The sequence below is a fragment of the Kogia breviceps genome, chromosome 19 (genome assembly GCF_026419965.1).
Source record: "Kogia breviceps isolate mKogBre1 chromosome 19, mKogBre1 haplotype 1, whole genome shotgun sequence".
Taxonomy (NCBI): Eukaryota; Metazoa; Chordata; class Mammalia; order Artiodactyla; family Physeteridae; genus Kogia; species Kogia breviceps.
Window position 1 is genome coordinate 18,803,693 of NC_081328.1, and position 22,633 is coordinate 18,826,325.

General features: G+C 48.1%; 2 protein-coding genes and 1 long non-coding RNA gene across 4 annotated transcripts in view; 1 reads left to right on the forward strand and 2 right to left on the reverse strand.

Annotated features, from left to right (window-relative positions):
• Positions 1-305: 305 nt before the first annotated feature.
• LOC136793253 (uncharacterized) overlaps positions 306-22,633 on the reverse strand; it is a 369,507-nt gene continuing 347,179 nt past the window's right edge. For both annotated transcript variants that reach the window (XR_010838284.1, XR_010838283.1), the window contains exon 3: positions 306-486. This is a non-coding gene — a long non-coding RNA (uncharacterized lncRNA). The remainder of the gene's footprint in view (positions 487-22,633) is intronic.
• LOC131746360 (C-C motif chemokine 13-like) lies at positions 3,118-14,670 on the forward strand. The gene is made up of 3 exons (XM_067021479.1): positions 3,118-3,169; positions 13,889-14,003; positions 14,472-14,670. Exons 1-3 carry the CDS (start codon positions 3,118-3,120, stop codon positions 14,668-14,670), a joined length of 366 nt encoding a protein of 121 aa, XP_066877580.1.
• On the reverse strand, positions 18,018-20,915 carry CCL1 (C-C motif chemokine ligand 1). The gene is made up of 3 exons (XM_059046619.2): positions 20,718-20,915; positions 19,221-19,335; positions 18,018-18,108 (listed from the first exon to the last, which is right to left on the reverse strand). Exons 1-3 carry the CDS (start codon positions 20,791-20,793, stop codon positions 18,018-18,020), a joined length of 282 nt encoding a protein of 93 aa, XP_058902602.1. The 5' UTR covers positions 20,794-20,915.

The following is a 22,633-nucleotide window of genomic DNA, read 5'->3' on the forward strand; positions in this document are numbered from 1 at the left end:
GTGAAAAAATGGAAATTATATAATTCCCAACTGAAATTCTTCAATTAATTATGGTGCCTTTATATATGGACTCCTGTGGAGTCTTTAACATTGAAGATTATTGGAGAATATTGAATGATTTGTGGAAAATCTGGAAATATTCATTGAAAAGGTGATATGCAAACTTGGGTTTGATGATGAGATTTTAGCTATAATACCAAAAGCAACATCTATGAAAGAAAAAAATTGATAAATTGGACTTTATTAAAATTTAAAACTTCTGCTCTATGAAAGCCATTGTTAAGAATATAAGATACAGGGCTTACCTGGTGGTGCAGTGGTTGAGAGTCCGCCTGCCGATGAAGGGGACACGGGTTCGTGCCCCGGTCTGGGAAGATCCCACATGCCACGGAGCGGCTGGGCCCGTGAGCCATGGCCGCTGAGCCTGCGCATCCGGAGCCTGTGCTCCACAACTGGAGAGGCCACAACAGTGAGAGGTCTGCTTACCTCAAAAAAAAAAAAAAAAAAAAAAAAAAGAATATAAGCTACAGCCTGTGGAGAAAATATTTGCAATGCACATATCTGGTAAAGGACTTGAATGCAAAATATACAAAGAACTTCTTAAAGTCAACTGTAAGACAAAAAACCAATTTTTTAAATGGGCAAAAGATTTGACACCAAAAGCAAAAGACTCTTTTCAAACAGACCCATTCTACCTGAATCTGCATGATATATTGGGCTTCTGCATATCATTTCTCTTGGAAAGAAACATTAGTGTCTAGATAAAATATTTGGAAATCACCACCCTAAAAGATCGGTATTTGCTGCCCAGTTCTTAGGCTCCACAACAGAACATTCCAGGGCATTAAGACTTGAAGATTCCTGGATTCTATCGTTCTGCTAATGTTGTATCAAGCTACCTGTATGAGGTTCTAAAGGAGCCTCACTGATTTAGGATGGCAGGGACAAGAATCTGATAAAGAGACCAGGCAAAGCCTTAGGGCCCCATCCCAGACCTCCCGGGACATGGGGAGGGTCAGGCACTTGGTTCTCTTCACTCCGTTAGGAAGTGAGACACAGAATGAATTCATCTCCGTCACTATACCCTCAACCCCTAATCTCAAGAATTTGCAAAATCCATTTGAAGGAATGGAATCTCCTTTCCTTAATAGCCTCTTAGGGTCAAGATTCTCTTGTACTTCGTGAGCATAGCTGGCTCCTTTTTCAGACATGAGATCCACAGTACCCAGGCACAAAGACCAGACCCCTCATTAAGGGAAAGAAGATTGTTGTCCTGCTGACCCAAGTCCAGGGGGGCTGTCATTGGTTGGAGAAATACCATGATTCCAGTACAAACATGGAAACAGAGCAAGGCAAGAGACTTGGTCTCTGATCGCAGAACTGACCCTGACTCTCTGAGTCACTTACAGCAAGTCAATTTCTCTCTCTGACATTAAGATGCCCCATACAGAAGTGGAAGTTTTTCTGAGTCACAGGCAGGAAGTGAGAGGATCTGGCAGACAACCTCATAAGCTCTCTCCTGCTCTAGGAGTCGTGTCTCCTGGGAACTTGGCCACATCTGTTGGCTAGGGTAGGGCCAGAAAGAAAGTGCCGAGAATTAAAACCACTGAGCCAGCCTAATGGCAAACACCTGCAAGTCAGGTATATAACCTGTCTGAAGATAAGCTTTCCATTGAAGTCCAAGGCAGCACAGCTAAACCCCAGGCATCTAAATGTCAGCTGGGAAGAAGGAGTGCTTTCCAACCACAGTAGGCTCCATCCAGTTCTAACCGCTCTCTTCCACAGCCTCAAGGTCAAGCTGGCTCCGGAGATCTGGGACCAGGGTTTCATGAACTACCTAGACACAAATCCTAAATTCCAAAGGCAAGAGACTCACCCTAAATTGGCACCAGGCCACAGCACAAGACACAATCCCTTTGTTTTCCCCAAGCGTTACCCAGAGGCACTCTGGGATTATGCTGTTGTATTTCAAATCACAATGAACTTTATTAATGACATTAAATATAAATGTGTTAAGTGATATGTCATCTTATTTAAGTTATTGATGTTTTATGTGCCTTAACTTGAATATTAATGTTTTGAAAATCTCCATAAAAATAGAGCTAGCATATGACCTTGCAATCCCACTCCTGGGCATATATCCAGAGAAAAACGTTGTCTGAAAGGATACATGAACCCCAGCACTGTTTACAAGCCAAGACACGGAAGCAACCTAAATGTCCATCAACAAAGGAATGGCTAAAGAAGATGCGGTACATATAGACAATGGAATATTACTCGGCCACTAAAAAGAACGAAACAATGCCATTTGCAGCAACATGGATAGACCTAGAGTTTGTCATACTGAGTGAAGTAAGTCAGGCAGAGAAAGAGAAATATCGTATGATATGCCTTATATGAGGAATCTAAAAAGGAATGATACAAATGAACATATTTACAAAACAGAAACAGACTCACAGACCTTAGAGAATGAACTTATGGTTGCCAGAGGGAAGGGTGGGGCGGAAAGGATAGTTAGGGAGTTTGGGACTGACATGTACACACTGCTACATTTAAAATGGATAATCAACAAGGACCTACTGTATATAGCACAGGGAACTCTGCTCAATGTTATGTGGCAGCCTGGATGGCAGGGGAGTTTGGGGAGAATGGATACATGTATCTGTATGGCTGAGTCGCTTTGCTGTGCCCCTGAAATTATCACAACACTGTTAATTGGCTATACCCCAATATAAATTAAAAACTTTTTTTAAAAAAGAAAAACACAGCCATCCACTAATGGGTTCATATCTGTGAGCACAGTTCATTCCCTTGTCAACTGGGGGCAAAGAACTGGTGAGGTCACTTGAAGCAGACAAGCATCCTCTTGGGGTCTCCTCTGATTTCACCCTGGGCTCGGGCAGGGAGCTTGCTGCGGGGTTGGACTCATTTCACTCTCTCAACAACTGCTCTGTGTCTCCCCACGTCTTGCTTTCTGTACACAGGCTCCTCCTTGGGTGTCATCTCAGGCCAGGGGTTGGCTCAGCCTGCACATTTGCCTGCGGCTCAGAAGCGCGGGGCAGTGAACACTCCGGGTGACACCTTTCCACCAATGCAGGGTGGAAGGCGGATGTTCAAATGCTTCTGCCACCCTTCCTTCCAGCGGCTGATTCTGGGAGCCATTCTGCAGGTATGTCAGTCAGTTCAGGAGAAGCTATCCCCATCACCCACTATACTGACCTTGATTCTGCATGCTTCTGTTTGTTTCTCCTCCTTTTCCATCTCACTCGGCTGCCTCTCAGCCCTGATCCCTGGGGTCACTTCCCGAAGGAGCTAGGTATGAGAGAAGTTCTCATCTCCGGCTCTGCCTTATTGATTCATTGTTTTATACAGTCAATATTTGTTCTCCTTCCCCAAGTCAATGCCTGGATTTCAACAGGCAAGTTCGCTGGCTCAGGGCCAGGGATTTAGCTGGGCATTTGGTTGGTGTGTTTACCAAGGCTGGGGCTGGGACCAAGATCAGGGACTCACCCGATATGTTCTTTGGGACCAGGGCTGGGGCCAAGACTGTGGACTCAGCCAGCATGTTTGGCAGAACTGGGTTCAAGGGGTCAGCCCACAAGTCAGAGGCAACAGGATGAGGACTGAGTGAGTCATGTAGCTAGGAGAATGGTGACCTAAAGAAGGATTTAGCAAATAAGTAAATGTATTGAAGATAATGGAAGCCAGCTCCCTTACTGTTGGAGAAGCTTCCATAGAAAAATATGGAATGTTGGAAGCTAGAAAAACCCTGTGGTGTTGGACTGCAATTGGAGGTATCAGTGTGAACTTGAGGTTTTACAGGTAGATGGTACATATAGATAGATAGATAGATAGATAGATAGATAGATAGACAGACAGATAGATAGATAGATAGACAGACAGACAGACAGACAGATAGATAGATAGATAGATAGATATACACACATGGATGATAGGACATGCATATATTAAGTATGTACTCAACCACCAAACACTTCTCCAGATATGGCTAAATATTTTCCAGAGCTATGTCACCAGTTTACATTCACTCCTACCAGCAATGTATGAGAGTTTGAGTTATTCCAAATTGGGTATTTCTACACTTGGTACTGTCATTCTTTTTAAGTTAGCCACAATGATTATGTGTATAATTCCTCAAACTTATGGCTTAAATTTGCATTTTCCTCCTGACACGAGGTTGAACATCTATTTAAATGTTTATTGGATATCTTCTTTTATGAAGGTCCAGAGGATAGTTGGCCCAAGATAGGCCTTTGCCGGTTTACCAGAGAGAGATGGGGCTAAGAGCATCCAAGGAGGGGCACACTTAGAGCAAAGGCCTCAGATAAGGAAAAGGCCAGAGGGATTGGGGAATGGCAAAGAGACCTCAGTGGCTAGAGTTAGTTTCAGGCTTTGCATTGTGTGTGTGGATAGGGAGAGGCTAGGATGAGGAACCCCCATCTTGTTGACCTTCCTAACAGGAAATACAGTTTCCTAATTTTAAAATAGTCCATTTATCAATATGTTCCTTTATGGTTAGTGCTTTTGTTTTCTGTTAAAGAAAACTTTTTTAAACCAGGTGTCACAAAGTTATTCTCTTACATTATCTTCAAAAAGCGTTATTTTTGTTGTTCACATTTAGAACTACAATCCACCTTAACCTGATTTGGGGGTATGCTGAAAGTTAGCGATCAAGATTTTATTTTTCCATATAAATATCCAATTGATTCAGCACCGGTTATTCAAAAGAGTATTTTTTCTTAACTACTCCACAGTGCAAACTTTGGTAATATCTAATCTCAGTATATGTATGGTTCTATTTCTGCACTCTTTTTTTTTTTTTTTTTTTTTTTTTTGCGGTATGCGGGCCTCTCACTGTTGTGGCCTCTCCCGTTGCGGAGCACAGGCTCCGGACGCGCAGGCCTAGCGGCCATGGCTCACGGGCTTAGTTGCTCCACGGCATGTGGGATCTTCCCGGACCAGGGCACGAACCCGTGTCTCCTGCATCGGCAGGCGGATTCTCAACCACTGCGCCACCGGGGAAGCCCTATTTCTGCACTCTTTAATCTGTTCCCTTGGCATGTCATCCATATCATGCCGTCCAACAATGGCTCCATGTCATAATGACTATTGCTTTCTAAAAACTGTTAACATCTGGGAGTGTAAGTCCTACAACTCTGTACTTCTTTAAAGTTGTCTTGACTATTTTTGGGTTTTTATTTCTCCTTTAAAAGGAATCAGCTTATCAATCTCCACAAAATTCTTGCTTGGATTTTCATTGAATTAGGAGGAAAATCTGTTACCCAATCAAATTTGGGTCCACTCTCCTGTGGACAGAAGGACTTCCGTTTCTTCGGCCACTGCACCAGGGTGTGCCAAATGCAAAGTTTTTTCTGCCTGCCTTTTTTATTTAGTCGTGGGAAGGGGCAGCCTCAGGCATTCATCCTGGGAGTCTCCCCCAAAGAGAGGACAGCAGAAACTAAAAACTATAGACACCTGAATTAGCAATGCAACAACAGGCAAAATGCTAAGACCCCAGTGGGTAGGGAGACTGCGCACCTCAGTTTGCCCAAGACTATTCCGCCTCATCCCCTGTCTGGCTTGGAAAATCAATTACATGATAATCTTCCCACAGAGGAGAACCCTTATGTCTTTTTAGGCTCCTTGGATCATTGGTAAGTATTCATTTTTTACTATATGCTGGTCCAGAGCGTGACCAGAAAGATGAATCTGTTTTCTAGAGTAGAAATAGTAGGGCTTGAGCTGGAAGGTCATCAGCCATCCATTTCAGAGCAAGTTTGGTCCCCTGTGAAATCGGTGAAGCCAGACACAATGTAAGCCAGACCTCACATAATTCCTGTATGGGCCAGATGGAAAGATGAATGTTGTAATGGCTGGGATATTATAAGCAAAGACAGAGATAAGGAAGAGGGTGACGTGAAGGAAGAAGTGAGGCAAGTGGTCTTGGACGGTGTTCAGTAGTGGTGGATGGACTTCCCTCCTGCACGGTCACAATGAAAATACTCTCTTTCTCTGCAGGCTTGCCTTTCTCTGGAGAGACCCAGTCTGAGGGGCAGAGAATGCCAGCTAGCATGTCTCCCTCCTCTTTTCATTAGTCACCCCAGCAGCCAGATACCTGTCCTATAAAATGGAAAGTTTGCACTGTCTCAATATTCCTTAGAGGCTTAAACAGCGAAAGAAGTGGGACGGAGGAGTCTGAGTACGGGGTTCCCCAGCTCTGCTTCCTTGAGCAGTTGTAGTTTTCATCGGGTAGATATCAGGGCTTCCCAATAAGTTATTCCTGGAGAGAAGACATCAGCAGGTAAACACACCTCTGAAAACCACAGCATTGCAGAGTGAAGTTAACTCCACTGTTAGGATCTTAGATGGTAAGGCATTAAGATTGTCCAGGGCCATTGGAGACAGATTGCAGGACACTTGGGTGCTAAGACTCTACAGCAAAAGAATGTTCCTAAAATCACAGGATTCTGTAGTTTTTGAGGCTTCTATTCTATAAAGTTCATTGAACTGGAAAAGAGCTAGCTGAACTTATGCTCTTCACATACCTGAAGAACTGATTGAGAACCTCCAAAAGCTCCCTTTCTGACTGGTAAGCGAGTGGCTTTTCAGGTGTCTAGAGAATATCATCCATTTAGAGCTATCATCAAATAATCCCAGAAGATGTCAATATTTCTTTTCCCACCGCAGAGCCACTCTGGTTATATGGCAGCAGGCTCCTCTGGGGGAAGGTCTGGGGATGATTTACAGTACAGACCTAGGGGTTTACAGATTTCGCAAAATATTGCCAAGAGCATATTTATACTAAAAAAAAAAAGTCATTGTTTATCTGAAATTTAAGTTTAACTAAATGTCCTGTATTTCATCTGGCAACCTGGCACTGCAGGGCCCTTCCTGGAAGGGACATGGTCCCCACACCCATTAAGAAAATCTAAGTCTAACAGAATAGAGAGCCCAGAAATAAACCCACACGCCTACGGTCAGTTGGTCAATTAATCTTTGACAAAGGAGGCAAGAATATTCAATGAAAAAAAAGACGGTCTCTTCAGCAAGTGGTGTTGGGAAAGCTGGACAGCTGCATGTAAACCTATGAGGTTAGAACACACCTCACACCAGACACAAAAATAAACTCAAAATGGCTTAAAGGCTTAAATATAAGACATGATACCATAAAACTCTTAGAAGAGAACACAGACAAAACAGTCTCGGACACAAATCGTAGCAATGTTTTCTTAGGTCAGCCTCCCAAGGCAATAGAAATAAAAGCAAAAGTAAACAAATGGGACCTCATCAAACTCATAAGCTTTTGCAAAAGGTAACCATAAACAAAATGAATAGACAGCCTAGGAATGGGAGAAAAGATTTGCAAACGATGTGACAAGACAGGGCTTAATTTCCAAAACAAACCAACAGCTCAAACAACTCAATAACAAAAAAACAAACAACCCAGTCAAAAAATGGACAGAAGATTGGTTAGCATTTACCAACAGGTAAAGAAGGGGAGGGATGGAGGCCCTCAGGCAGCAAAGCTCAGAAGGTGTTGGGACGCGATAAACCCTCTGCTGTGTGACTTAGGAGAGGGTACAAGAGGAGAAGGAGGAAGAGAAAATATTTTGGATTCAGGTAGGAGGGTCGTGAGTGCCATGCTTGGGAGCATGGATATTCTGGGGAGATGGGGAGCCATCCACAGAGGGTCCCTGAGCACAGGGGTGCCATGATGACATCTATCTAGACTTTCCTAGAGACGGCAGCCATCAGGGTATTAGCTAATGATTTTTTTTTCTCTTCCTCCCACTGGGAACTCCTAGTCTTCATGAACATATTTATTTTCCTTCTACCCTGGGGTTTGTAATCAAACATGAATTTAATCTGCCTAAACACACATACCACAGAAGCAAAGCTTCTGTTTTATCCAAAGAAGACTGTAATCAGGAATTCACACTCCTTCAGCTCTCTGGGTGTTTCTTTTTATCCTGTTTGAAATAAACATTCTTGTAAAATAGTGCAACCTCAGAATACAGATCAAGGGATAGAGCTCAAAAAAAAAAAAGATGGGTGGAAGGACCTAAATAGACATTTCTCCAAATAGGATATCCAGATGGCCAACAGACACATGAAAAGATGTTCAACAGCGCTAATTATCAGAGAAATGCTAATCAAAACCACAATCACCTCACACTGGTGAGAACGGCCATAGTTTAAAAGTCTACAAATAACAAATGCTGGAGAGGGTGTGGAGAAAAGGGAACCCTCCTACACTGTTGGTGGGAATGTAAATTGATTCAGCCACTATGGAGAACAGTATAGAGATTCCTTTAAAAACTGAAAATACAGTTGCCATATGATCCAGCAATCCCACTCCTGGGCATAATTCTGGAAAAAAACTCCAATTCGAAAAGATACATGTACCCCAATGCTCATAGCAGCACTATTTACTAAAATAGCCAAGATACGGAAGCAACATAAATGTCCATCAACAGATGAAGAGATAAAGAAGATGTGGTGTGTGTGTGTGTGTATATATGTATATATATATATATATATGACCTTCAAGATGGCGGAGCAGTAAGACGTGGAGATCACCTTCCTCCCCATGGATGCATCAGAAATACATCTACAGGTGGAACAACTCCTACAGAATACCTACTGAACTCTGGCAGAAGACCTCAGACCTCCCAAAAGGCAAGAGACTCCCCACGTACCTGGGTAGGGCAAAGGAAAAACCAGAGACAAAAGAATAGGGAGGGGGGCTGCACCAGTGTGAGGGAGCCGTGAAGGAGGAAAGGTTTCCACACACTAGAAGCCCCTTCGCCGGCGGAGACTGCGGGTGGTGGAGGGGGGAAGCTGCAGAGGCGCGGAGGAGAGCGCAGCAACAGGGGTGCGGAGGGCAAAGCGGAGAGATTCCCGCACAGAGGATCGGTGCCGACCGGCACTCACCAGCCCGAGAGGCTTGTCTGCTCCCCCGCCGGGGTGCGCGGGGGCTGGGAGCTGAGGCTCGGGCTTCGGTCGGGTCGCAGGGAGAGGACTGGGGTTGGCGACGTGAACACAACCTGAAGGGGTTAGTGCGCCACGGCTAGCCGGGAGGGAGTCCGGGAAAAGGTCTGGCCTAAGACACAGAGATCATTGTTTTGGGGAGCGCGAGGAGAGGGGATTCAGAGCACCGCCTAAAAGAGCTCCAGAGACGGGCATGAGACGCTAAGGCTGCTGCTGCCGCCACCAAGAGGCCTGTGTGCGAGCACAGGTCACTCTCCACACACCTCCCATCCTGGGAGCCTGTGCAGGCCGCCACCGCAAGGGTCCCGGGATCCAGGGACAGCTTACCTGGGAGAACACGTGGCGTGCCTCGGGCTGGTGCAACGTCACGCCGGCCTCTGCCGCTGCAGGCTCACCCCGCTTTCTGTACACCTTCCTCCCCGCGGCCTGAGTGAGCCAGAGCCCCCTAATCAGCGGCTCCTTTAACCCCGCCCTGTCTGAGCGAAGAACAGTTGCCCTCAGGCGACCTACACTCAGAGGCGGGGCCAAATCCAAAGCTGAACCCAGGGAGCTGTGCGAACAAAGAAGAGAAAGGGAAATCTCTCCCAGCAGCCTCAAGAGCAGCGGATTAAAGCTCCACAATCAACTTAATGTACCTGCATCTGTGGAATACCTGAGTAGACAACGAATTATCCCAAATTGAGGTGGTGGACTTTGGGAGCAACTGTAGACTTGGGGTTTGCTTTCTGCATCTAATTTGTTTCTGGTTTTATGTTTATCTTAGTTTAGTATTTAGAGTTTATTATCATTGGTAGATTTGTTTATTGATTTGGTTGCTCTCTTCCTCCTTTATTTATATAAATATATATATATTTTTTACTCAGCCATAAAAAACAGTGAAATAATGCCATTTGCAGCAACATGGATGGACCTAGAGATTATACTAAGTGAAGTAAGTCAGAAAGAGAAAGACAAATACCATATGATATCACTTATATGTAGAATCTAAACTATGATACAAATGAACTTATTTACAAAACAGAAACAGACTCACAGACATAGAAAACAAACATTGTTACCAAGGGGGAAAGTGGGTGGGGGAAGGATAAATTAGGAGTTTGGGATTAGCAGATACAAACTACTATATGTAAAATAAATAAACAACAGGGTCCCACTGTATAGCACAAGGAATTATATTCAATATCCTGTAATAAACGGTAACGGGAAAGAATATGAAAAATAACATATATATATATATATATATATAAAACTGAATCACTTTGCTATATACCAGAAACTAACACAACATTGTAAATTAACTGTACTTCAATGAACATAAAAATTTTTCAAAATAGAAATTATTGGCACAGGACTGAGCACTTTGCATGCATTCATTATCTTATTAGGTTCTCAGAACATCACAATGAGGTCATAATTAGCAATCAGTTCCTCTTAGAGGCTCAGAGAGGTAAGCAATTTGCTCCAAATCATATAACCAGTAAATGGCAAATGCAGGACTTAAATCCATGTCTGGTTGACTCCAGACCCCAGGCTCCCAAACATATTTTCTTACAAGATAGTAGGTCCTGAAGCAGAGGGAAGGACAGACAGGAGTCCCTTCAGCTGGAAGTGTTTGAATGTCCCCCCACTCACTCAATTTGGAGAAAAGTTTAGGGTGCATATGTAGGAGTGGATTGTAAGAGGATAATAACATACAAGACTCAGTTGGTTAAATTCATTGGCATGAATGTGCTTATCCAGAATTCAGGGTTCAACGCACCAGCACAAGTACTTGGGGATGATGAATGTTAAGCTAGATTGGCTGATTGGAATCTAGACTTTAAAACAGGCCTGCAGTTGATGAAGTTGAAATGCCAGAACTCCCCTGGGACTTTAGGAAGGTGTCTAAAGGCTCAGGGAAGTGGGTCTATTGAAAAGGATCTATTATGTGCAAGCTGCCTAGCCATCCCTAACTGCACTCTCGGGCAAGGCCAGAGGACACTTCCCTTACCAAGGCACGCTTTGATGGGGCCGTGAGAGGAGGGCAGCGTCCTTAAGAGCTCTCTGGTGGCTATTCACTACAGATCAGAGATGGCCATGGGATATGCTGGAATCCCGTGGTTCTCAAAGTTTAGTGCCCGTTAAGAATCACCTGGAGGGCTTGATACAACACAATCTGCCATCCTACTATTGGTGATAATTTAAGTAATCATGATGCCAGCAGGTGCCATTATTATGCTCCTAAAATATATGAGCAACCCAATTCCAGAATCCCATTTGGCAGGTCTATTACCAGGAGCCACGTCTGGTACCTAAACCTATGTCAGTCAGGAAGAAATAGATGACACTGAAATTGGAATGATTTGAGGAGGGTTTAATAAAAACGCTATTTACCAAGAGGTGGGCTGGGTGTGGAGAAACCATAGGGCTGCTTTTTACTCTGAGGCTAGTGACAGCATGGTGACCACCCTTGGACCCCAAGGAGCAAGGACAGAGTATGGTCCCCCAAAACTGGACGGAGAGAGTCATGGAGAGGGCCACCTGGAAAGGAAGTGAAAACCATTGGTTGAGAGCTGCATCCAGGCAGAGGTATAAGGAGGCAACAGAGAAATCAGTTGCCTTTCCAACACCCTGCAGGGTTCCCCCATGTCCAAACCCAACCCAGAGCCAGAAGACCTGCAATCTCATTGATGTGATCCACAAAAGAATGGAATGTGTGTCTGCTTGAAATCTTTTCTTTTGCGGTTCCTGAGAAGTTTACATGTCCAAGACTTATAAAATGAGTCGAAGAGTAAACTTTTGATATTCTCTGGAAGCGATTGTGTAAGATCAGAATTATTTGTTCTTGGAATGCTTGGAGGAAGAGCTGTTAAAGCTTCTGGAGACTGGAGGATGTTTTGCGGGAAGGTTTTTCATTACTGACTTAATTTTTTAAATAGTTTGAAGATTTTTTCTTGCAAGTGAGATTAGATTTTAAGAAATCCGTCCACTTCTTCTAAATTAAAGCTATTGGCATACGGTTCTTATTTTCTTCTTGGTATCTGCAGGCTCTGTAGTGATGTCGCCTACTGGTGCCTTTTATCCTTTTTTCATGGTCAGTTCAGGAGAGTTTCAGCTTCTTTGTAGGCTTGTCAAAGAACCAAATTTGAGCTTGTTTAGCCCTTTGTCTATATATTCTTTTCTATTTCACAAGCCATAGCTCTTTATTTCATTTCTTTTACTGTCACTGGGCTTGTTTTGCTAGAGTAGAAAAAGTTGCAAGAATGGAAAGTGGACAGGGGAATATTCCAAGCAGGTGCAAAAAGTAAGCAAAGTCTGGGAGCCAAGAAAGAGCATGGGGATAGGAACACTCAGGCCAAGGGCCTTGCCAGGTATTCTATCATAGTCCAAGCTGTTCCCTCCTTGCCACCGTGTTCATTGGTACTCCCCCCCCCCCGACCCCAGGCTCCTAGCTCAGACCCCTTGCAGGAGGGAGCCAGGTTCAGGAACAAAGAGCCCCACTTCATCGATCGGCTCCCCACCCCGCCCTATCAATGATCCTTCCTGAAAACAAGGGGCTTAGACAAATCAATGGTTTTCAAACCGTATCCCTCTGGGCCTGAGTAGCAGAAGGGAGCACCTATATGTGATGGGAGGAGGCTGTCACCAGAAGCTGGCTTTAATCTGTCTCCAGTATGAGACTTGCACCTAAAACTTGCCTTGGGAAAAGACATCAGCTACATGAAACTCTCTTGGTGATGCTACGTAAACAGACTGGCTTTTTCTCCCAGTGTCACCCCTCACTCCCCATGAGACGTTGGGCAAGTTATTTAATCTCTCTGCCCCTTGGTGTCCCCATCTGTAAGTGGGCGTGATAATAATAGCGCTTAACTTGTCAGGACTAAATATGTAATAGGGAAAAGTCCTTAGCATAAGAGTTCTTTTCTATGGTTTCTTTTTCATTTTGGAGAAAGCAGCTCCTCAGATCACTGCCTAGGGTGAGTGCCAGCACATCTGTGTTCTGTCTTCATCTCTGTGGTCTGGGCGGCTTGAGGGAAACAGTGCCTACACAGCCTTTGCCTTGCATTTCCTGGAAAACTCTTTGGCAACCCAGCCTCCAGCTTAGTAGATGCAGGATGCACAGTAAGAATGCAGAATCTTAGTAGATTCATCTTGACTTGACTGTACCCTGGCCAGGCAACGATCCTCTCTGCTACCTACAAAGGCAGGCAGGGCAGCCAGAGCTGCCAAGAGGCTGAGATAAACCCAGAAACCAACAGCTCTTCGGCTGAAGCTCACGTCTTCCCCTCCAACAGGAAGGTGCCCACGGCAGCTGCCATCAGCACCCAGGTGCTCCCTCAGCCAAGTAAATTCAATCTTTCTCCCCGGTTCCCTTCCTCTCTCTCCTTCCCTTTGTTTCTCATCTTCTAGGAAGGCCAAAGCCAAAGTGACCCACTTCGGAGACTATCAGAGCATCTGGGGTCCTTGGAGTTTTAACATCTAATTTTGGAGACAGAAAGCAGAAGCCCAGGTTGGGGACAGCAGGCATCCTACCTGCCCCCTCCCCCCTCCAGGACACCGCAGAGCCGGAATAAAGCCTAAACTCTACTGCAAATCCAGGGCCTTTTCTTTGATCCCAGCTGATCACCCCAAACCCTGCAGGTTGGGGGCCATATTCAGGACCTGTCACACTGGCCTCCCTCAGTCAGCAAAGATGTGTCCCCACCATGCAGAATCAACCTCAAAATCTCGAGCCACATGTTCCTGGTCCCACCCCCTCTCGGGGCGGCAGGCAGGAGCACTGGACCTGGGGTGGAGAAGACACACTTCTACCTCTTAGCTTTCCTTCCCCTGCTGCATTCAAGCTGAGAAAAGCCTGACATCTCAAATGCTTTTTCTCTGTGACTTTTATTTCTAGATGCACTCCGTGACCTGTTCAGCTGCTGTTTCACATTTAACCTTAAGAAGATCCCCTTGCAGAGGCTGAAGAGCTATGGAATCACCAGTAGCCAGTGTCTGCAGGCAGCTGTCCTGTAGCTAGAAAAACCCTGCTCCCCTCTAGCGCCCCACCTCATCTCACCCCTTCCCTTTCCTTCCATCCCCCCCATCCTAAGTTCTGCCCCACAAGACAGACATAGACCAATTTGAGATGTCCTACTCAGGGGATAAGATCCAACCAGACGATGTAATCCAAAGCCTCCTATTATTACATCAGGGACAGGCCCAGAGAGGGCCGGTAACATCCCCCACCCTCCTCACTGAATGGGTATCAGCTCACACTTGGGTGGTTGCCCTGCTGGATGCCAGGCCAGCTTCTCCCAGGGCACGGCAAGAACAGCAACTACCCCCAGAGGGCCTCTCCTTTCCACACCCCTCTGACTTCCTGTCCCAGGGCAGCCCCTCACCTGTAGCAGGAGGGCCTGGTCATCGCTAATGAGTCATGCCTTGGATAAAACCCTCCAACATTTCACCTAACCCTGCCAGCCCACCTTCATCCGCAGCTTCAGAACCAAACTGGCCAAGGACATCAGTGCCAACCCAAAGGAGAAATGGGTCTGGAATTATATGAAACACCTGGGTCAGAAACCTCACACCGTGAAGACTTGGACTCTTTTGGCCACACTAGGACCAAGCCAGGGGCTGAGAAATGATTCTTCTCCCCCAGGCATCCTGTCTCTCTCCTGGACTAAATTGACCTGAATTTTCAAATAGGGAGCTTTCTGTTTTCTGATGCAAAATGTACTATGTCTTAAGTAATATTTAGTATTATTTGAATTGTGGCTGGTTGGGGAGTTATTTTGAAAACTGGTGATCTCTCTCTTTTTTTTTTTTTTTTTTTTTTGGTCGTACGGGGGCCTCTCACTGTTGTGGCCTCTCCCGTTGCGGAGCACAGGCTCCGGACGCGCAGGCTCAGCGGCCATGGCTCACGGGCCCAGCCGCTCCGCGGCACGTGGGATCTTCCCGGACCGGGGCACGAACCCGCGTCCCCTGCATCGGCAGGCGGACTCTCAACCACTGCGCCACCAGGGAAGCCCGGTGATCTCTTTTTTTAAAGCAAGGCCTTGAGGCACTTGGTTCCTGTCATGAGCCCCAGTTCCTTCTCCTGTAAGCTGTGGGCAGTGGGTCTTTCTCCTGCCTAACTCCCCAGAGGTGATAAGCATGCCTATGAGAGCCATGGCAACGAAGGGCTACTGCAATCTAGGGAGGACAGCGCCTGGTGAATGTGAGGTGTTGCTAAATGTGTTCATATGGAAACATGAATGCAATTGTAGGATGGCTGACTTTTTGCAGAAAATACATTTTGCTTAAAATCTCTAATACAGTAGTGGCGTTTTCTTCAGTGATAACTCCCAACCAGTAGGGGGTGCTCTCAGGTGCAGGTGGATGGCAGAGAGTGCTAGAGGAACGCAGATGTAGCCAGGGCCTGGCTGTGTGGCTAACCCGGCCCGTCTGAGTGTCAGGGAGGGCCTGGCTTAGCAGCCCAGGATATTCTAGAACAATGGCTCCAGTCCCCAGCATTAGCTTCCAGTGGGTCTCCCTGCCCTCGTCCTCCACCCTGCAGTAATACAGCCAGTAAGTGCACTTGACACACACCCTGGTGGGGGCGGGGGAGGGGGAGGAATCAGGTGACCCCACCCTGATTAGCATCAGACTTGACAGCAAAGATGGGACTTGGACAGATGCTGTAGCACCGTCGTCACAGCAAAGACTCTCCCGGAGGAGATGCGGGATGGAAAAGAGGGGAGAGGGCCTGCAGGGAATATCCCCAAATAGTCAGAGTAAGGGATCCAGAATGGAAAAGCCAGAGACCTTTGGAAAGGAAGGTTGAGGCATGGTTATAGAGGAATTGGAATATCGAGATGGGAGTTTGGAGGCAGCTCTGAGGTCTTTGGAGCGATGGGGAGGGCAGGGTGTGGGGTGCCAGGAAGAGTGGCCTGGGATGGGGGCGGAGGGCAGCATGGGGTCGGCAGGGGGGAACAGAGGGCAGCCTACTGCAATGGTCCAGGTGAGGGGTATAGCCAGCGAAGCAGGGCAGCCATGGGGGCGGAGAGAAGAGGTGGCCTAAGAAGAATGAGCCAGATGCGTTGCGTGTTGAATGCCGGGGAAAGAGGGGAAAGCCCGGAGACACAGGACAGGAGGCCATCTCCCCTAAAGCCACCAAATCCTGAGACCCAGAATTCACTGCCCTCCTTTGCTAGTCTCCCAAGGGTCTCATGTTACACAAGTTGGAGCTTGTGATTGTCACTCTTAAAGGGACAGGACCTCCTCTTCCTCTCTGTCCCCTGAGGGGCCTCCTCCAGAGACTGCCTCCCTCCCCTGGATGACTTGTGTCGGCATCTTCATCAGACGTGGACCCACCGATGCCTGGACCCTCCCCAGGGCCCTTCCCAGGAGAAGGCCCTGCGAACCAACTCTGCAGGTTCCGTCCGGTTGAGACAGGGTCCGGGTATCATGCTGTACCACACAGTCACGTGGCATCTGGGGACTCCGGGAAGAGCTCTGCCCTGGGAGGCATTGTAAGCAGCTTTGGGCAGGAAAGCGCTCTCTGGAGGAGGTCCCTTTTATCTTGTTGCTAAACTTAAACCAGTCACCCCCATGCTCTACTCCTCTCTGGCCCCAGCACACCTTTCAAACCTTTTGATCACACAATACTTTGCCTAACTTGTTGGTTCTTTACATAGATCAAAGAAGCAGAAATGAAGAGGAAGTAATTAACTGAGGACCGGATCTCTTCCCCAGCTTCCCCTTCAGTAACCTCTCGAAAAAACTGCTAACAAGAGAGCATCTAAAGAAAGATCACAAGGAGTCGACCAGCTTGCTCGCAAGCCTGCACACAGTGGGGGATGGTGATGACTCTGACCCCCTATTTCAGTGATTAACTGAAATTACTTCCCTGTTTCCCCTTCAAAACCTTCATGGCCGGACTTCCCTGGTGGCGCAGTGGTTAAGAATCCGCCTGCCAGTGCACAGGGGACATGGGTTCGAGCCCTGGTCCGGGAAGATCCCACATGCCGCGGAGCAACTAAGCCCGTGCGCCACAACTACTGAGCCCGCGTGCTACAACGACTGAAGCCCGTGCACCCTACAGCCTGTGCTCCGCAACAGGAGAAGCCATGGCAATGAGAAGCCTGCGCACCGCAACGAAGAGCAGCCCCCGCTCACCGCAACTAGAGAAAGTCTGAGCGCAGCAACGAAGACCCAACATAGCCAAAAATGAATAAATAAATAAATTAATTAATTTAAAAAATAAACTTTCATAGCAAGCAGAATCTTCGGAGGTGGTTTTGGGGGGACACTGAGTCCACCATCTCCCCAGATTGCCAGCATTCTGATTCAAGGCAACTTTCCTTTCTAGCAACACTTGTGAGTTTGGTTTTGTAAGCAGCCAAGCAGCAGGAACCCTGGGCTCTAACAGCCTGATCCTGACTTTCTGCGTGTCCTCAGGCCTATGGGTGTCCCTCTCCAGCCCTCAGTCACCTCATCTATACAATGGGGCTGGCATCGTCTTCCAGGCAGATAGATGAATGCCGAGGATCCCTTCCAGCTAGGGCAGCTTTTGGATATCATCAGCCTCTGAACCCTCTGGGCAGGGCAGAGTAGGCGGGGGTGATGGGGAGCGTCCTGCATCCAAATGGGGATCCAGCCCCGCAGAGAATCTACATCACAACCCAGAGCCGAGACTTGCCCAGGACAAAGGCAGTCAGCTGAGAGGTGTAAGTCATTTATTGGCTCCTATTGATGAGAAGTCAGTTCTCCTGGCACCAGGTCCAACATGTTTCCTTTTCTCCGGCCCCTGACCCCAGCCCCTCAATGTCAATCAGCTTTGCACCCTGAAATCCCTGTGGGGTCCAAGAGGCAGAAGTTGAAGATTCTAGAATTTAAGTATATAAAGCGATAAGCGACAACATAGCTTCCCAGCAGACCCTCTGGTGTGACCCGGCAAAGTTGGGACAGAAGGACTGGTGTAGGGTTGGGCATTGAGGGGACATGTAAAGCCACACGGTGTCCAGAGCCCAGGATGGAAAGGAACTAGCTCATATTTCCTTTCACCGGCAGGGGTTTATCCTTTTTAAATAATTCTGAACCCACGATTTTGTCTGTGAGACACAGGCCTCTCGGCCTCCGTTCAGCTTCAATCTGTAGGCAGAGAACAAAGGAAGGGCTAAGTCACCTGAGCCACCCCCTGGGTGCCACACACAAGTCCCATCACCCCCTCACTGCTCCTGGGCGCCCCTAGGCTTTTCTCCTGGGGCCTATAAAATGAAGTTGTTGCATAAGACCTAGTTTGTACACTGGGAGGAACACCCAAGCTTCAGGGGCAAGGGATGGGGGGGGGGGCTTTTAAAATTGCATTTCCTGGACCCCTTTTGCAGATTCATTGTATCAAGGTAGAGGGAAGGCTGCAGACATTCTGAGGATCTGCTAACATGGAAAATTCTCCCCCTAGAACATCTCTGAGGGCCCACCTGCTCCATCTTTTCATGAGTCTGTGTCCATCCAGGACCCCTAGTCATTGCCTTGGATGTGTGTGTGTGTGTGTGTGTGTGTGTGCACGCGTGCACGTGTTTCTTTTCTGATCTGCCCACCTCCCAAACTTGGCTATTGTCCCAAACCGTAGATCAATTCTGCCTTTAATTCTCTGCAAGACCTTAGACAAATCTCTCCAATTCCCTGAACCTCAGTTTTCACGATAATGAAAATGTGTGCACCAAGAGAGTTAGATGAGATAGTAACATATATGAAAGTGCCTTATAGACACTGAGTGGCAAGTGTAGGCTACCTCCCTGGAGCTTCATAACGACCCTGTGATGCAGCTGTCGTGTTTACGCCACTTCACAGGTCAGGAGTGCAGAGGGGCTACCCAGATAAGGAGGTTTAGAAGACTTGCCTGTCCAGAGTCACTCAAGATTATAGGCTGGCAAATCCAGAAGCAGAAACTAACTGCGAGGCCTTCACTCTTACCGTCACCCAGTAGTGCCTGGAGCTTTTCAGCTCTGGGCATAAAATATTAAGATAGAACACTTGGCGCCTTGCTGCTCCAAGAAACCCATGTCACTGCGGGAGCACAGGTGTCCCGCCTAGCGCCCACTCAGCTCTGCGCCCCGGTTTTGGCCGCCTCACTAGTTTGGTTAAAAAACCTTAATCCGGTGGAACATCGCCATCTAGCGTCTGCTATTCTAATTCCAAGTGGGCCGGTTTCTGTCCTCTGGAGAAGGGAGTCAAGGATGGAAGAGGATACAACCACTCACATTAGATTGTTTTTGTAGGAGCAGGTGGAGCTGGTGTTCTTGTAACACTGGATTCTCTTCAGGGACATCCTTCTCTCCACCAGTGTGAAACAACAATTGGAGGATGACACGTGCACTAGTAGAGAAACGCAAAAATGGTTTGCATCCATTTCTCAAGCTGGACCGAGTTCCTCTCATCCAGGATGGGGAAAAAAACAAAAACAAAAAACCCTTCCAGGGCTTCCCCGGTGGCGCAGTGGTTGAGAATCCGCCTGCCGATGCAGGGGTCACGGGTTCGTGCCCCGGTCTGGGAAGAGCCCACATGCCGCGGAGCAGCTGGGCCCGTGAGCCATGGCCGCTGAGCCTGCGCGTCCGGAGCCTGTGCTTTGCAACGGGAGAGGCCACAACAGTGAGAGGTACGCATATCACAAAAAAAAAAAAAAAAAAAAAAAGTCCTTCCAGGACAGGCTCAGGCTTTGGGATCACATCCAAAGGGCACTAGTGTCTCATCAGCCACCCAGTTCTATATTTAGGCAGTCAGGACACTGGGGTTCAGATGCCAGCTCCCCACAAAACAGCTGTGTGGCTTGGGTCAACATGAGCCCTCCCCTGGGCCCCAGACTTCCCAGCTGTAAAGCAAGACTCTTTAGACTGATTTCTAAAGGCTATTGTAGTTCTGACATCCCACCACTAGGGTACGGTGTTGCCCTTATATTTGGGTTCAAGGGCCCTGAGACCCTGGTGAGTCTGATTCAACAGCAGTCCACTATTTGGGGCAGGATTAGGGACTGTTTTAGGAGCTCAGACTGATGAAATGAGCAGGCAAGAGCTTCCAGGAACTGATCAGCCCCACGCAGTCCCAACCTCACCCTCCACCCTGGTCCTCAGCTCTGACCCGCAACTCCCACTCTGCCAGTTTGTAGCCCCCGCTACGCACACCCCCTCCTCAAAAGACTTGCATTTCAATCCTGGCTCTTTCCTCCTAGTTTGACCCTTCGCAAAGCCCCTTCCATATGTCTGCTGTTAGGTCAGTATCCTCTCATCAGCCTTAGAGGGTAGGCGTTATCAAACCCATCTTACTGATAGCGAAACCAGAGTTTGGGAGGTATTGTAACTTGCCCAAGGTTAGCCAACTGTTAAAGCCCCAGATCCTGACCTCAGACTCTGCCCGTTATCTGTTACACAGTGGAGGCGAGACCACAGTCAGTCCCTCCTCTGGACCTCAGGCCTCAATGACCTCACAGCTGCCCTCCATCAGTCTACAGGGTCTGGACGAGGCTGGCCTCCTTTGGCTGAAGCCAGCTGCTTAGCGGTCTGTGTTGGCCCTAGACTTATGGTTCTCCTACTGTCCCCCTGCCTCCAGGCAAGCCCTCCCTTCCTCCTCTTCAGGGAGCATTCTTGCTGGAGGAGTGGAGATGAAGGCAGTGAGCTCAGGGTGAGCCTGCCCCCAACCCCAGAGCACCTGCCTGTGTCTCCGCCCTCCCCAAGGAGGAGCAAAGTGACTCCAGCCAAACTCACTGCTCTTGGCATTCACGTCCTGTAGCCACGCCCCGGCCAGCAGCAGGTACACCAGAGCCGCGGGGATGATCTTCATCTCAGGACATCCAGCTCAGGCCTCCCTGGAAGGAGTCCCTCAAGGAGCCTGGTGGAGTGAACAGCTGTCCTCTGGGCCAACCTGCAGTACCCAGAGCCTTTATTAGAAGACCTGGGTGGGGTTTTCCAAGCCCCAGTGCAGAGGTGGGGAAGCCACAGGAAGAAGAGAGGGTTACTCACGTCCAGTGACCACATGGAAAAATCCTTTCCTCACCTCTCCTGGGCGGTGTGAGAGGTATTGGGAAACTTCCCTAAGCGCAGGAGCCGATAAGGATCTCGAGAGGTCGAGTAGAAGCTGTCCCGGCTGAGTGGGACGTGGAAAAAGGTGAATGAGAGGAAGGGGCCTGTCTGCGGCTCCTCTGATGCCACGTCTTTCCATCCAGGGATGGAGCTACTGTCCCAGGAACATGGTGGGACGGAAGATCTCTGCACCAGCACTGAGACACACATGGGTTTGAATCCCAGCTCTGCAAATCAGCGGATACAGAAACTCGCCCGAGTCACATCTCCTGTGCAAGATGGAAAGAGTAACTCGTGTCTCACAGGTGACCGTGGAGCATTCAGTCAGATCCGTTCTGTCAAGGGCCTGGCCCAGATAGTTGCAATTTCTATTTTTTCAATCACTCAACACTTTTCAATCGCTTGCCCTGTTCCTGGTCCTTGGTTAGCCCCAGGGAAGACAGCTACCGATGACATGCAAGCCATTGCACCACAGCTAAATCAGGAAAAGCCAGCTGGTGTAAGGACAGCGGTGGATGTGCCATATGGAGGGCGCAGGGGAGGACGGGGGCTGCCCACAGGGGAGAGGCCTCCCAGGGGAGTATTCTTCGAGCAGAGTCTCCTGCGGGAAGGCTGAAGCGGAAAGGGGCCTGTCCACAGAGGAAGGAGCTTGTGTCAGGACAGCGCCTGGAGGGAGGAAATGGCTGGAGAGATGTGTGACTGTCCAGCGACCAAGTGGCCAGGTCAGGGAGACATGGTGTGCAGTGCGTGAAATAAGTAGCACTAGCAGGTGCTCAAGAAAAAGTAGCTGGGCCACATCCGTGTGTTAAAATCACAAGGCCAACGTGATGGCTTCCCATGGTCCATGGGATGAAGTGCAGGCTGCTGGCCCGGCCGTTCGTGGCTCATGTGATGTCTCCATGGATTCCCGCATGTTGCAATATTTGCAGCTCTCTGAACAGGTCACACGCGTTCTTATCTCCGGGATTTGCTGCCACGGTTACCTCCACCTGCAGGGCCTTCCTCATTGACTCCCTCTGTGAATTCTATCCATTGCAGATGTCGTTGTCTCTCTAAAGGCCCTTCTGCTGTCCCCACAGATAGGCCTTCAGCCTCCCTTGAAGCCCCTCTGTGCCTGGATCTCCCACATGAAGGTCTTACATCCTTACAGCCCCTCCATTCCGTGTATTCTCCATCCTAACACCTGCGTGGGAGTCCTGGCGTGTCGGAGTTGAAAGCTCCCTTGGAGACCATCTGCAGCGGTGGCTCTGAAAGTGTCCCGGGAGAGGAAGCAATGCAAAGATACCTTCGTCCCATCTTTGAAGCAACATCAAGACACATGTGCCTATACGTGTTGAGGGGCAGGGGAGGAAAACGCCAGGTAATTCAGGCACCAGCAGATAAGAATCTAGTACGTTCTCCTTCTATTACAGATGGGGGGAAAATGAGCCTCAGAAAGCAGAAACTGACTTTGCCAAGGTCATACCGAGACTTCGTCGCACAGATGGAACAGTGGATACCAAGGCATCTGGACATCTGACCATCCCGTGCAGCCACCTCTGGGAGCACGCTTTCAGTAAGGACCTGCTCCATCAATCCCTTCATCCGGCCAGCTGCTTCCT

Excerpts from the sequence above, each read along its gene's own strand:
- LOC131746360 (XM_067021479.1), top strand. The coding sequence starts at position 3,118 with ATGCTTCTGCCACCCTTCCTTCCAGCGGCTGATTCTGGGAGCCATTCT. Across the intron at positions 3,170-13,888 it reads TTCTGGGAGCCATTCTGCAG|ATGCACTCCGTGACCTGTTC; the intron begins GTATGTCAGTCA and ends TTTTATTTCTAG. Across the intron at positions 14,004-14,471 it reads TGTCTGCAGGCAGCTGTCCT|CTTCAGAACCAAACTGGCCA; the intron begins GTAGCTAGAAAA and ends CTTCATCCGCAG.
- CCL1 (XM_059046619.2), bottom strand. The coding sequence starts at position 20,793 with ATGAAGATCATCCCCGCGGCTCTGGTGTACCTGCTGCTGGCCGGGGCG. Across the intron at positions 19,336-20,717 it reads GGACGTGAATGCCAAGAGCA|TGCACGTGTCATCCTCCAAT; the intron begins GTGAGTTTGGCT and ends TTTCTCTACTAG. Across the intron at positions 18,109-19,220 it reads TCCTACAAAAACAATCTAAT|ATTGAAGCTGAACGGAGGCC; the intron begins GTGAGTGGTTGT and ends CTCTGCCTACAG.